This window comes from Mandrillus leucophaeus, unplaced genomic scaffold, assembly GCF_000951045.1.
Source record: "Mandrillus leucophaeus isolate KB7577 unplaced genomic scaffold, Mleu.le_1.0 Scaffold306, whole genome shotgun sequence".
In the NCBI taxonomy this organism is placed as follows: Eukaryota; Metazoa; Chordata; class Mammalia; order Primates; family Cercopithecidae; genus Mandrillus; species Mandrillus leucophaeus.
In genome coordinates, this window is record NW_012103210.1 from 117,542 (window position 1) to 133,577 (window position 16,036).

Sequence of the window (16,036 nt, forward strand, 5' to 3'; positions counted from 1 at the left end):
AAAAAAAAAAAAAAAAAAAATTGCGGGCTAAACCACCATTATAAAAAACATTATGGTGAACATTTCTGAATATAAAAAAATTCTGTCCTCATTTTATAATACTTAGGTCAGACAGCAATGGGGAAAAAGAATTAGTGGGTCAAAAAGTATAAACTTTTAAAGCCTTCATATACTCTGTTAAACTGATATCCCATAAGACTGTATCAAATGTAATGAGAATGACTACTTTATCAAACTCATCACTGGGGATTCTTATTTAATAGGTAAAATATCTTGACAATTTCACACACACACACGGCAATTTTTTTTTTTTTTTTTTTTTTGAGGACAGAGTCTCACCCTGTCACCCAGGCTGGAGTGCACTGGCGTGATCTCGGCTCACTGCAAGTTCCGCCTCCCAAGTAGCTGGGATTACAGGTGCCTGCCTTCACACCCAGCTAATTTTTCGTATTTTTTAGTAGAGACAGGGTTTCACCATGTTAGCCAGGATGGTTTGATCTCCTGACCTTGTGATCCACGTGCCTTGGCCTCCCAAAGTGCTGGGATTATAGGCGTGAGCCACCAGGCCTGGCACAATTTTTTTAAGACAGGGTCTCACTCTGTCACCCACAGTGGAGTACAGTGGCTCAATCATAGCTCACTGCAGCTTCCAACTCCCAGGCTCATGTGATCCTCCCACCTCAGCCTTCCGAGTAGCTGGGACTACAGGCATAGGCCATCACACCTGGCTAATTTTTTAAGTACAGACGAGGTCTTGCTATGTTGTCCAGGCTGGTCTCTAACTTCTGAGCTTTAACAGTCCTCCCACCTTGGCCTCCCAAAGTCCTAGGATTATAGGCATGAGCTACCACACCCGGCCCATAATTTCAGTGTTTATTTCTTCTGCTGTTAGTAGTAAGGCCAAACTGTTGTTACTATTTGGTTAGCTGTTACTACCTTTTATTTTTTTGAGACAGTCTTGCTCTGTTGCCCACGCTGGAGTGCAGTGGAATGATCTCGGCTCACTGCAACCTCCGCCTCCTGGGTTCAAGCCAATTTCCTGCCTCAGCCTTCCAAGTAGCTGGGACTACAGGTGCACGCTGCCATGCCCAGCTATTTTTTTTTGCATTTTAGTAGAGATGGGTTTCACCGTGTTGCCCAGGCTGGTCTTGAACTCCTGAGCTCAGGCAATCTGCCCGCCTCGGTCTCCCAAAGTGCTGGGATTACAGGCGTGAGCCACCACGCCTGGCCTGTTACTACCTTTTTTTGTGAATTGTCTGCTCCTGTACTATGTCCATTTTTCTGAGACGTTAGTGGTTTACACATCTGAATTCTTCATGTTATATATTAAAGTTGGCAATCCAGCTGGGCAAGGTGGTTCACACCTGTAATCCCAGCACTTTGGGAGACAAAGGCAGGAGAACTGCTTGAGCTCAGGAGTTTGACACCTGGGCAACATGGCAAGATCCCCTCTCTACAAAAAATAAAAAATCAGCTGGGCATAGTGGCACATGCCTATAGTCCCAGTTACTGAGGAGGCTGTGGTGGGAGGATAGCTTGAGTCTGGGGAGGTCGAGGCTGCAGTGAGCCATGACTGTGCCACTGTACTTCAGCCAAGGCAACAGAATGAGACCTTGTTTTACACACAAAAAAAGTTGGTAATCTTTCTTTTTTTTTTTTTTTTTGAGACAGAGTCTCGCTCTGTCGCCCAGGCTGTACTGCAGTGGCCAGATCTCAGTTCACTGCAAGCTCTGCCTCCCGGGTTTACGCCGTTCTCCTGACTCAGCCTCCTGAGTAGCTGGGACTACAGGTGCCCACCACCTCACCCGGCTAGTTTTTTGTATTTTTTAGTAGAGACAGGGTTTCACCATATTAGCCAGGATGGTCTCGATCTCCTGACCTTGTGATCCGCCTGTCTCGGCCTCCCAAAGTGCTGGGATTACAGGCTTGAGCCACCACGCCCAGCTGGCAATCTTTCAATTGCTTATTAGTTGAACATATTTTCCAGTTCTGTTTGCTATTTACTTATCTTTTAGAGATAGGGTCTCGCTTCGTTGCCCAGGCTTGAGTGTAGTGCCATGACCATAGCTCACTGCAGCCTTGACCTTCCAGGCTCAGGCGATCCTCTCACCTCACCTCTTCTTTCTCCATGTTTAAATTAGTTCTAGCCGGGCACGGTGGCTCACACCTGTAATCCCAGTACTTTGGGAGGCCATGGCGGGTGGATCACTTGAGGTCAGGAGTTAAAAATCAGCCTGCCTGGCCAACAAGGCGAAATCCCGTGTCTACTAAAAATACAAAAAATTTAGCCAGGTTTAGGGGCGCACATCTGTAGTCTCAGCTACTCAGAAGGCTGAGGCAAGAGAATTGCCTAAACGCAGGAAGCAGAGGTTGCAGTGAGCCAAGATCGCACCACTGCACTGCAGCCTGGGCAACAGAGCATCTCAAAATAAATTAGCTCTAAATGACAATCAGAAAAATCAATCTAAAAATTTAAATAATGTAATTAAAAATACTGTAATGAACTGGTCTAAATATACATCCCTCTATAATATTTTTCATAAATTATTGTTCAAAGGTTGATGACAACTGAATGTTTTTAAAAGAAACCAGTTTTATTCATCAAATGCATGTAAGACATTATTTAAGACAATTTTATTGTTACTAATAATTATAATATCAGCAACAGTTTATTGAGCCCTTACCATCTATTTGCCAGGCATTGTTCTGTTACATTCATTACATATGCATTACTTTTACACTGCAGAATATAATACAGTTATTTATTTATTTGCTTATTTAATAGAGACGAGGTCTCACTTTGTTGCCCAGGCTGGCCTCCAACTCTTGGACTCAAGTGATCCTCCCGCCTCAGCTTCCCAAAGTGCTGGGATTACAGGCATCTGAGCCACAGCACCTGACCACACAGATATTTTTAAATAAGAAAATTGAGCCTTGGCCGGGCGCGGTGGCTCAAGCCTGTAATCCCAGCACTTTGGGAGGCCGAGACGGGTGGATCACGAGGTCAGGAGATCGAGACCATCCTGGCTAACACGGTGAAACCCCGTCTCTAATAAAAAAATACAAAAAACTAGCCGGGTGATGTGGTGGACGCCTGTAGTCCCAGCTACTCGGGAGGCTGAGGCAGGAGAATGGCGTGAACCCGGGAGGCGGAGCTTGCAGTGAGCTGAGATCCGGCCACTGCACTCCAGCCTGGGCGACAGAGCGAGACTCCGTCTCAAAAAAAAAAAAAAAAAAGAAAATTGAGCCTTAACTGTATCAACCCCTTTGCCCAAGATAGTCATAAAATTACAAAACACTTTCTGTATGTTGTCCTTTGAGTATTTTGGAAAATCATTCTATTGCAGTTGTCATTTAAAAATAACTTAGCTGGCCAGGCACAGTGGCTCACGACTGTAATCCCAGCACTTTGGGAAGCTGAGGCAGGTGGATCATGAGGTCAGGAGTTTGAGACCAGCCTGACCGAGATGGTGAAACCCCATCTCTACTAAAAATACAAAAATTAGCTGGGCATGGTGGCGGGTGCCTGCAATCCCAGCTACTCGGGAGGCGAAGTCCAAAAGAGGACAGCTTGTTACTGATGCTGATACACTGCTGACACTGAGTGCTCCTCTGGAATCTGGCCAGCAAAAACTGTTTTAAACAGCTTCTATGTCCTAAATCATTTAATCCTCCCCCAGACCCTACGAGGTAGGTATTTATTAATAATCTTCATTTAATAAATCAAAGCCACAAAAAGTTAACTTGCCCATAATCACATTAACTATTGAGTGGTAGAGCCAGGATTTGAACCCAGAGCCAGTGCCCCTGACCACTAACTATCCTACAAAGCCTCTCTATATAAATAAGATGATCAGCTTAAAGTTACTAAAATGATGATTCATTAGAAACAAAGAAAAGTATTTCTAAAATAAATCAGTCAAAAGTTAACAAAACCATATATAACTACTTTTCATTAATGAAACAACCACATGTGTGCACATTTAAAGACTAAATGGTATGAGGAGGTTTCCTGTGGCCAGAAAAAAATAAAAATAAAAAGACCAAGTTGAAGGGTGGACTCTAAGTAGTTGCTGTGATACGTGGTATGATTACAAATAAAAAGTTCTAAAACTTCCATTTGTAATAATTTTAAATCAGACTTAATAGATACATTTTAAGGGGGTACATTTACAGTTCTGTTTATGCTTTTATAATACTGTTATAAAATCAACAGTTAAGCCTAGATTCTAGATTTTCCACCTTTTTTTTTTTTTCTTTTGAGAGAGTCTTGCTCTGTCGCCCAGGCTGGAGTGCAGTGGCGCAATCTCGGCTCACTGCAACCTCCACCCCCCGGACTTCAAGAAATTCTCCTGCCTCAGCCTCCCGAGTAGCTGGGAATACAGGTGCCCATCACCACACCCGACTAATTTTTGTATTTTTGGTAGAGAGAGAGTTTCACCATTTGGCCAGGCTGGTCTTGAACTCCTGACCTCGTGATCTACCCGCCTCAGTCTCCCAAAGTGCTGGAATTACAGGCATGAGCCACCACGGCTGGCCAATTTTCCATCTATTAAAGAATGTCTACTTCCATCCCAAACCTCACAAGAGCAGTTGTAGTGTTTTAGTACATAACGATGAAAGACTATCATGAAAAAAATTTAAATGCATGTCTATTTTTTAAAATGGAGTATATTAATGTATTAGGCATATAATTATTTTACCCTCTAGAAATCCATGATGCTTGTATGAATGTAAGACTCCCTTACAATGACTCCACAGCCACCCTCCTAAATCACAAGCCCACAGGGTGCAAGTCACTGATTTAGAAACTAAAGAAATCACATAAACACACTGTAAAACAATGTTTAATTTGAAGAACTAGTTAAGTACAGTCGCATTTAAATTATGCCTGTATTTTTTTTTTTCTTTTTTGAGATGGAGTCTTGCTCTGCCCTCCAGGCTGGAGTGCAGTGGCGCGAGCTCGGCTCACTGCAAGCTCCGCCTCCTGGGTTCACGCCATTCTCCTGCCTCAGCCTCCTGAGTAGCTGGGACTACAGGAGCCCGCCACCATACCCAGCTAATTTTTTTGTATTTTTAGTAGAGACAGGGTTTCGCTGTGTTTGCCAGGATGGTCTTGATCTCCTGACCTTGTGATCTACCCGCCTCGGCCTCCCAAAGTGCTGGGATTACAGGCTTGAGCCACCACGCCAGGCCTATGCCTGCATTTTATGCTGAACTGCTATATGACATATACAATCTACTCACATTTTCTTAGTTATACTTTTTTTTTTTTTTTTTTTTTTGGAGACAGAGTCTTGCTCTGTCACCCAGACTGGAGTGCAGTGGCGTGATCTCGGCTCACTGCAAGCTCTGCCTCCCGGGTTCACGCCATTCTCCTGCCTCAGCCTTCCGAGTAGGTGGGACTATAGGCGCCCACCACCATGCCCGGCTAATTTTTTTGTATTTTTAGTAGAGATGGGGTTTCATCATGTTAGCCAGGATGGTCTTGATCTCCTGACCTCATGATCCACCCGCCTTGGCCTCCCAAAGTGTTGGGATTACAGGCGTGAGCCACTGCACCCAGCTGATTGGTTACACTTTTGTAAATGAAACTTAGTATCTGTAACTAACTTACTTTGAAACAACCCTTAGTATAGAGAGACCTATCTAAATCTACCTATATTGCAACTATCTTATCTTTCTGTAGGAGGTTTATACAACTGTCATTTTACTGTGTCTGGAACAAAGGCAACTTAAAAACAACTCTTTTCCTAATTAAAAAAGCACAACATTAAAAGGTATTATATGTTTACTGTGAAAAAAAATTTTTTAATGAAATATATAATTTATAAAATGAAAAGCTCTTATATTCCCCTACTCCTGGAAAGCCAATTTTAAATACATCAAGGAAAGTCCAATTTAAATGAATCCTCTACTGAATTCGTTTGCAGTATAGATTCACCCTATCAATTACTAGTTTTGTCAAATGGTATTTCACACACAACCTCTGTTTAAAGGTAAGGCACACACTTTTCATCCTCTAAGAACAAAAACTGTTCAAGCACAAGGTGATCTACGGACATCAACTCAGTTAGTGACATCCGACTTTCTCAAATTCACCATCGAACTTACCTGGCAGCATGCCTCTCAGGAGCCACAATGGTATTTTATTCCAATTCTGTCTTTAAGATTCAGAACCAAATCACTACACTTCAAAGAGTACCTCCTGTCCCTCTGCATAGGCCCTCATTTTCAGGATCTTTTTTTTTTTTTTTTTTTGAGACGGAGTCTCGCTCTGTCGCCCAGGCTGGAGTGCAGTGGCCGGATCTCAGCTCACTGCAAGCTCCGCCTCCCGGGTTCACGCCATTCTCCTGCCTCAGCCTCCTGAGTAGCTGGGACTACAGGCGCCTGCCACCTCGCCCGGCTATTTTTTCGTATTTTTTTTATTAGAGACGGGGTTTCACCGTGTTAGCCAGGATGGTCTCGATCTCCTGCTTTCGTGATCCACCCGTCTCAGCCTCCCAAAGTGCTGGGATTACAGGCTTGAGCCACCGCGCCCGGCTTATTTTCAGGATCTTTTAATTTTCTTCACCCTATTAACTTTAAGTCTGCTTTTAGCAAAGAATTACCTTAATAGTAGCATCCTCTGAAGCAGAGACCATAACACTGAACACAGGATGGAAAATGACTCGAGTGACTGGACTCCTGTGACCACTCAATGCATATTTTTCTGGCGGACGGGGAATCCATTCTTTTGGGTCTCGTTTCTGACCAAGAGGTCCACCTGACGTAAATTCTTCTTTTGCTTCATTTAGCTTTGATTCTAATTCCATAACCTTGAAAAAGAGCACGTAGTTACGTACAGATAGATTTCAATAAAAATAGCATGTGACATTTTAAAAAACTGCATTTTGTAACTATATATGCAGGATACTTGAAAAAATTTCAGTAATCTCCAAGCATTTGTCAAATTTAAATGAAAATTATTTATTTTATACAGCATCAAAACCTAAGTCATGAGGAAACTAAAAACTGAGAAAAATTCAGTACAATTGCCTTAACTCTTTAACACAAAGAAAAACTTCAATTTATATCTGGTGACAGAGTCTTCTAATCAAAGAAGGGCAGTGAATTTGCCTTGGTCCCTCTAAGGCTGCTACTCTTAGTAAGTTCTTTCCAAACCACATTATATATGGTAATCATATTAATAATAAAAGCTAATATTTATTGAGCATCTACTATATGTGCTAAGCACTTTTCTAAGAGCTTCGTAATAAATGATCAACTCATAACAATGTTATTTACTTATTCTAACTTTGCCTGTGAAGTATACATTTTAGGACTGGAATATTATTTGTTGTATTTACAGATAAGAAGAAAAGCTCAGAGATAAAAATGACTTGTCTAAGAGCACACTGTAGTGCTCTTTTCCCAGCATCAATCACAGTGGCTCCATGTGTTCTTTCCTTCTAAGTGCACAAATGAGTTCTTTCAGTATCAATTCCTCCAAGTCAGGACTATGCAGATTCCACCCAGTCAGCAACTCCGGATATGCGAGTTACCATGTATCTGCAATAATATGCCTAGGTCATACTTTTCATAAAGCACAGAAAATGTATTTTTATTTGCTTTTTAAAGATTAGATGCAATTATTAATTAATGCAGATGAATAGTTATTTTCAGAAAGTTTATATAACTGAATACAACTAATTTTAAAGAAACAAGACTTAGTTACCTTCTTCTGTAACCTAATAACAGATGTCCATTTTTTTTCCAAAAGACCAGCATACTTTTTATCTAATTCTTCATTCTAGAGAAAATAAAGTTAGAACCTTTTAAGAATGGCTTAACTATGATCCTCAAGCCAAAGATTACTCATCTTTAAGCCCAAACATTACTAAAAATCTGATTATTAAAAAAGGGAGTGGCTGGACACGGTGGCTCACCTGTAATCCCAGCACTTTGGGAGGCTGAGAAGGGTGGATCACCTGAGGTCAGGAGTTCAAGACCAGCCTGGCCAACATGGCAAGACCCTGTCTCTACTAAAAATACAAAAATTAGATGGGCGTGGTGGTGCGCGCCTGTAATCCCAGCTACTCGGAAGGCTGAGGTAGGAGAATCGCTTGAACCCGGGAGGCAGAGGTTGCAGTGAGCCGAGATCACGCCATTGCACGCCAGCCTGGGAGACAAAGCGAGACTCCATCTCAAAAATAAAAATAAAAAATAAAAAAAGGGAGTGAAAATCAAGTTCAGTACCAGGCAGACCACAATAACAAATGACAAAATTGTGCATAACTGTTAACTACAGATACCTGAGTAAAAATCCACTCATTAACTCTACTTTGAAGAATTGTTAAAAAGTAAAACATACCATATCTAATTCAGCTTCCTTTTTAAAAACTGAATATGCCTCTTCATAGCCATTTGAACGAAGATAATCTGCTATAGCTCGATTTCTGAAAGAAAACAAATTCAAATGACTCCTAAAAAAGAGACCTCATTTCTATTTTGAAGAAATAGAATTTATTTAAAATCTCATTAAGCCAAGATACTCTTGAGAGTATTCCCTTTCAAATCATACAAGTGTTTCATTAAAAAGGACACCCCTGCAAAGCCCTCAGAACTTTTAGCCCCTGTCATAGTACATCCATAATATTATATTCTTAGTTATAAGTTTTTCTTTTTTTTTTTTTAATATCAGAAGAGAAATTACATATTTATAAGTTTCAAATGTGTTGCTTACCTCACAAGCTGTAGGCACTCTACAGATCAAGCTATGGCTCTGTGACAGCAATCACCAATTTTGCTAACATTTACATTTAGTCTTTCTTTACTGCTTGTTATACGCTCAAAGGCTGACAGCTGGAATTTAGTTTTGCAGAGAAAAGTTTTGAGAAAACTAAAGTATTTTCATATTAGAAATAACTTTGAACCACTGGAGTCGGTGAAAAAAAGAAATCATACACTATAAACTTAGTCTACTGTCGTAGAATGAGACATTCATTTAGAATTAGAACTTGAAGGTTAGAGAAGCTGAATTAGCCTTTTCATGTTTGCCTTATACAGTCTGAGTACCCTTTATACAAAATGCTTGGGACCAAAAATGTTTTGGGCCAGATAGATAGATAGATAGCCAGCCAGCCAGACAGACAGATAGATAGAGATATATATATAGATATAGATCACGAGGTCATGAGTTGGAGACCAGCCTGGCCAATATGGTGAAAAGCCCGTCTCTGCTAAAAATACAAAAATTAGCTGGTGTGGTGGCACATGCCTGTAATCCCAGCTACTTGGGAGGCCAAGGCAGAAGAATTGCTTGAACCTGGGAGGTGGAGATTGCAGTGAGCCGAGATCCTGTCACTGCACTCTAGCCTGGGCAACAGAGCAAGATTCCTTCTCAAAAAAAAAAAAAAAAAAAAAAGGCCAGGCGTGGTGGCACATGCCTATAATCCCACCTACTTGGGAGACTGAGGCAGGAAAATCACTTGAACCTGGGAGGCAGAGGTTGTGGTGAGCCCAGTTCGTGCCACTGCACTCTAGCCTGGGCAACAACAGCGAAAACTCCATCTCAAAAAACAATACAAAACACGTTTCAGTAGTATTGTAGAACTGGTGGGATTACTGACTTTAACTCAATGGTATGTCTAAAACAAATCAGCAAACAAAGATAACAGGGAATTACCAGCAAACACTTTATGTTCCAGGTAATTATCAGCATGCCAAAAATCAACGTATAATAATTACAGGGTTAGGCCGGGCGCAGTGGCTCATGCCTGTAATCTCAGCACTTTGGAAGGCCGAGGTGGGCAGATCACAAGGTCAGAAGTTCAAGACCAGAGGCTGGGAGCGGTGGCTCACGTGAGCCTATAATCCCAGCACTTTGGGAGGCCAAGGCAGGCAGATCACAAGGTCAGGAGATCCAGACCATCCTGGCTAACACAGTGAAACCCCATCTCTACTAAAAATAAAAAAAAATTAGCTGCGCATGGCGGTGGGCGCCTATAGTCCCAGCTACTCGGGAGGCTGAGGCAGGAGAATGGTGTGAACCTGGGAGGCGGAGCTTGCAGTAAGCCAAGATTGTGCAACTGCACTCCCACCTGGGTGACAGAGCAAGACTGTCTCAAAAAACAAACAAACAAACAAAAAAAGTAGTAGTAGTTCAAGACCAGCCTGGTCAACATGGTGAAAACCCGTCCCTACTACAAATACAAAAATTAGCCGAGCATGGTGGCAGGCGCCGGTAATTCCAGCTACTTGGGAGGCTGAGGCAGGAGAATTGCTTGAACCTGGGAGGCAGAGGTTGCAGTGAGCCGAGATTGCACCACTGCACTCCAGTCTCGGCAACACAGAAAGACTCTGTCTCAAAAAATAATAACAGTAATTAAAAATAATTACAGTGTTTGACAATCACATTCAAAGACATTGAGGAGAGGTAAATCTTAACGTTATTACAAGTCTGTGTCTGTGTCTGTGTGTTACTCATACTACAGCTTGTACCTTCCTTCTGGCCTGTTTCTACTAATGGCTAACTCCATTCATGCTGAAGTATCTTCTTTACACAGAGCTGACTCTACTTTTTGATTTCTACCAAGTAATTATACTTGGGCCTTCCAAATCAATATACATACATATTTTTTGGAGACAGGGGTTGCGCTCTGTCACCCAGGCTGGAGTACAGTGGGTCGATCTCGACTCACTGCAACCTCCGCCTCCCGGGCTCAAACAATTCTCCTGCCTTAGCCTCCTGAGTAGGTGGGATTACAGGCACATACCACCATACCCAGCTAATTTCTGTATTTTTAGTAGAGACGGGGTTTCGCCACGTTGGTCAGGCTGGTGTCGAACTCTTGACCTCAAGTGATCTGCCTGCCTCGGCCTCCCAAAGTGCTGGGATTACAGATGTGAGCTACCGCGCCTGACCCCAAGTCAATGTTAAGAAGGCAATGGCTCTCTCACGAGGTGCAATCAAATATCTTCTTTTGTCAAAGCCTGTACTACAAACCTTCAACAAAAATAAATTTTCCTTTTGTTAGAGTGTTGCATCCTGGCTGGACATGGCGGTTCACACCTGTAATCCCAGCACTTCGGGAGGCCAAGTTGGGCGGATCGCTCAAGGCCAGGAGTTTGAGACTTGCCTGGGCAACATGGCCAAAACCCTTCTTTACAAAAAGTACAAAAAATTAGCTGGGTGTGGTGGCAGGATCACCTGAGCCTGGGAGGTCAAGTCTGCAGTGAACTGTCATTGCACCACCTGCACTCCAGACTGGGTGACAAAGTGAGTCCCTGTCTCCAAAAAGAAAAAAAAAAAAAAACAAAAACCTGCATTCCAAAGTAGTAAGAGGAAAAAAAGGCTGCAACACATTTATTTCTTAGCTTCATTTTCTTTTAATATAAAAAGCAAACTTCAAGCAAATAAAGAAGAATATGTCAAGAAATCATATATATTATTCTTAAATACTTAATGTTCCTACCAAACTCTATTAGCTCAATTGCTATTTTGGGGTCAAGTCCTAATGCCTAAAACTCTGCCTGAAAACACACTACACAGCTTCAAACAATAAAGCTCACATAACACATAATACGTATGTGTAACATATATACAAAGTACAACAACTGTAATCTTTTTTTTTTTCTGAGAAATGGTCTCAAGCTCTGTCTCCCAGGCTGGAGTGCAATGGCACAATCATGGCTCACTGCAGCCTCAACCCCTCCGGGCTCAAGTGATCCTCCCACCTCAGCCTCCACCATGTAGGGCATTTTTGTTGTTGTTGTTCTGTAGAGACAGGGTTTTGCCATGTTGCCCAGGCTTGTCTCAAACTCTTGGGCTCAAGAGATCCTCCCACCTTGGCCTCCCAGAGTGCTAGGATTATGGGCATGAGCTACCATGCCAGGCCAACAGTTACGGTCTTAAGGAACATTTTTTTGTAAAGGAAAAGTTAAATGGTGACACTTTTCCAGGTAAAGATAATATTAAAGGAAAAATAAGAAAAATGATTACTCCCTTTTCCTTCTTAAAATCAGTAGGACAGAAATCTTCAGTACCACTTCTTCCGCCTCCACATCAGGCCCTACTGAAAGGTCTTCAAGTGCAATAACATGCATGGAACTACCATTCTTAGGATAACAATGCCTTCTTCTGGAATACCTCCTGAAGACCTGAGGCTGTTTCACAGTTAATCTTTTTTTTTTAAAGAAGAAGGAGCACATTCTAAAACAACCATAAAAGTACAGCAGTACAGGTTTTTTGTTTTTGTTTTTTCATAGAAATAATAACACTGTTTTAGTTCTATTAAATTCTGTTCTCGGCCGGGCGCGGTGGCTCACGCCTGCAATACCAGCACTTTGGGAGGCCAAGGTGGGTGGATCACGAGGTCAGGAGATCGAGACCATCCTGGCTAACAAGGTGAAACCCTGTCTCTACTAAAAATACAAAAAATTAGACAGGTGTAGTGGCAGGTGCCTGTAGTCCCAGCTACTCAGGAGTCTGAGGCATCCGAGGAATGGCATGAACCCGGGAGGTGGAGCTTGCAGTGAGTCAAGATTGCGCCACTGCACTCCAGCCTGGGTAACACAGCGAGACTGTCTCCAAAAAAAAAAAAAACCAACAACATAAAAAAACATCCAGAGAATTTTAGCACTACCACCTTTGATGCCCTGCCTCTCAATATTTAAGCCAACAACTTGATCCAGTTAATGCAGAACCTTTAACTTCAGCAAGGTTTACCACTATTACTAAAAGTAAGAAATAAGTAAAGACTGAAGAACCTCAGCAGGTGGCAGTGGCTCACGCCTGTAATCCTAGCACTTTGGTAGGCTGAGGCAGGAGAATGGCTTGAGCCTGGCAGGTTGAGGTTGCCGCAAGCTATGAGTGAGCCACTGCATTCTAGACTGTCTATCAGAGCAAGACCCTCTCTCAAAAAAACAACAAACAAAACAAAATAAAAACCCACAAAATTCTTGGTTCTAACAGCCTAAAGAGTGCTTCTAGGGCTTGCTAGTAATTTCAGTTGACCTAGAGTACATTTGCATCAGCTTGCTTTCTCTCTTTCTCTCTGTCTCTCTTTCTCTCTGTCTCTCTCTCTTTCTTTTTGAGACAGAGTCTCGCTCTGTTGCCCAGTCTGGAGTGCAGTGGCGCGATCTCGGCTCGCTGCAAGCTCCGCCTCCCAGGTTCAAGCGATTCTCCTGCCTCAGCCTCCCCAGTAGCTGGGATTACAGGCATGCGCCACCACGCCCAGCTAATTTTGTATTTTTAGTAGAGGTGGGGTTTCTCCATGTTGGTCAGGCTGGTCTTCTCAAACTCCTGACCTCAAGTGATCCGCCCACCTTGGCCTCCCAAAGTGTTGGGATTACAGGCGTGAGTCACTGTACCTGGCCTCATCAGCTTTATTAAGGATGGAATCTTTGCCTCTTTAAAACCAGTCACTAGAATTAAACAGAAATTCACACAGAAGTAAAACAGAGTAGACCAAAACCAGTAATACTGTAAAGAATCAGAGAAGGCTGGGTGCGGTGGCTCATGCATATAATCCCAGCACTTTGGGAGGCCCAGGAGGGCGGATCACTTGAGGTCAGGAGTTCGAGACCAGCCTGGCCAACGTGGTGAAACCCTGTCTCTACTAAAAATACAAAAAATTAGCCAGGCATGGTGGTGGCCACCTGTAATCCCATCTACTTGGGAGGCTGAGGCAGGAGAATTGCTTGAATCTGGGAGGCAAAGGTTTCGGTGAGCTGAGATTGCGCCATTGCACTCCAGCCTGGGCGACAGAGCAAAAGTCTGTCTCTCACACACACACACACACACACACACACTCACACACACACACACACACACGTTAAAAAAAGAAAAATGGTTAAGCAAAATAAAAAAGAAAATGGTTAAAATCAAAACTGAGATGAAGGACTTTTATCCATGAGCAAATAGATCCTAGCTAGACATAGCCTAGGCTTAAATATCAAACTATTACAAACATAACGAATGAAATTATTTTCTAAACTATCAGAAGTTTATGAAAATGCCAGGATTTGATTTTATCTGACTTCCTACACTCTTTTCATTGTTGTTTTTATCTCCTAGGGTAATTTCTGCAGCTGTAATACTAGTCTTAACACCTCATCAATACCACCCATAAGATTTTTTTTTTTTTTTGAGATGGAGTCTTGCTCTGTCGCCCAGGTTGGAGTGCCGTGGCGCAACCTTGGCTCACCACAACCTCCGCCTCCTGGGTTCAAGCAATTCTCCTGCCTCAGCCTCCTGAGTAGCTGGGATTATACGCACCCGCCACCACGTCCTGATGATTTTGCGTATTTTTTGCAGAGATCGGGTTTCATCACGTCAGACTCCCAGAGTGCTGGAATTACAGACATGAGCCACCATGCCTTGCCAATAATAGTGTTTTACAAACTGTATACTCTAGCATTCTAAGAATGAAAAAAGTTCTAAGAGTTCTGTAACCATTTTACTTTCACTGCTCATATGAAGAAAAAACAAGGTTAAGTCAAAGGCTGATGAACTGAGATGTTTTCTTACCAGACCCATTTAAACAGATACACTAATAGCCAGGACAATCCTAGCAAAAAGAACGAAGCTGGAGGCATCGCATTACCTGACTTCAAACTATACTACAAGGCTACAGTAACCAAAACAGCATGCTACTGGTACCAAAACCGACAAACAGACCAAGGGAACAGAACACAGACCTCAGAAATAACACCAAATATCTACAACCATCTGATCTTCAACAAACCTGACAAAAACAAGCAACGGAGAAAGGATTCCTTATTTAATACATGGTGCTCAAAAAACTGGTTAGCCATAAGCAGAAAACCGAAACTGGACCCCTTCCTTACATCTTATACAGAAATTAACTCAAGATGGATTAAAGACTTACATGCAAAACCCAAAACCATAAAAATCCTAAAAGAAAACTTAGGCAATACCATTCAGGACATAGGCATGGACAAAGATTTCTTGATGAAAATGCCAAAAGCAACTGCAACAAAATCTAAAATTGACAAATGGAATCTAATTAAACTCAAGAGTTTCTGCACAGCAAAATAAACTATCATCAGAATGAATGTGCAACCTACAGAATGGGGGAAAAAAAGCCTATCAAAAAGTGGGCAAAGGATATGGACAGACACTTCTCAAAAGAAGACATTTATGTGGCCAACAAACATATGGAAAAAAGCTCAACATCACTGATCATTAGAGAAATGCAAACCAAAACCACAATGAGATACCATCTCATGCCAGTCAGAATGGTGACTATTAAAAAGTCAAGAAACAACAGATGCTGGCAAGGCTGTGGAGAAATAGGAATGCTTTTACACTGTTGGTGAGAATATAAATTAGTTCAACCATCATAGAAGACAGGGTGGTGATTCCTCAACGATCTAGAAGCAGAAAAACCATTTGACTCAGCAATCCCATTACTGGGTATATACCCAAAGGAATATAAATCATTCTACTATAAAGACACATGCACACTTATGTTTACTGCAGCACTATTTACAATAGCGAAGACATGGAACCAACCCAAACGCCCATCAATGACAGACTGGATAAAGAAAATGTGGTACATGTACACCATGGAATACTATGCAGCCATAAAAAGGAATGAGATCATGTCCTTTGCGGCAACATGGATGAAGCTAGAAGCCATCATCCTCAGCAAACTAACACAGGAACAGAAAACCAAGCAGCGCATGCTCTCACGCCTAACTGGGAGTTGAACAATGAGAACACATGGACCGCAGGGAGGGGAACAACACATACCCGGGTCTGTTGGTGGGGGCGGGGGCCAAAGGGAGGGAGAGCATCAGGACAAACAGCTAATGCATGTGGGGCTTAACACCTAGGTGATGGCTTGATAGGTGCAGCAAACCACCATGGCACACATTTACCTGTGTAACAAACCTGCACATTCTGCACATGTATCCCGGAACTTAAAGTAAAATAAAAACTTAAAAAAATTAAATCAATTCAGACTAATAATAAATACTTTTAGAAAAAGGAAACTACCTTAACTTCATAAGAATTATCCTAAAAAAA

At 42.2% G+C, this 16,036-nt stretch overlaps 1 protein-coding gene across 2 annotated transcripts in view; it reads right to left on the minus strand.

Annotated features, from left to right (window-relative positions):
- The window catches only part of PAFAH1B1 (platelet-activating factor acetylhydrolase 1b, regulatory subunit 1 (45kDa)), a 142,714-nt gene that overhangs the window by 17,131 nt on the left and 109,547 nt on the right, over window positions 1-16,036 (minus strand). For both annotated transcript variants that reach the window (XM_011987260.1, XM_011987259.1), the window contains 3 exons: window positions 8,354-8,438; window positions 7,718-7,792; window positions 6,612-6,818 (listed from right to left, as the gene is read on the minus strand). In XM_011987260.1, the coding sequence (XP_011842650.1) occupies window positions 6,612-6,818; window positions 7,718-7,792; window positions 8,354-8,438 (367 nt within the window). The remainder of the gene's footprint in view (window positions 1-6,611; window positions 6,819-7,717; window positions 7,793-8,353; window positions 8,439-16,036) is intronic.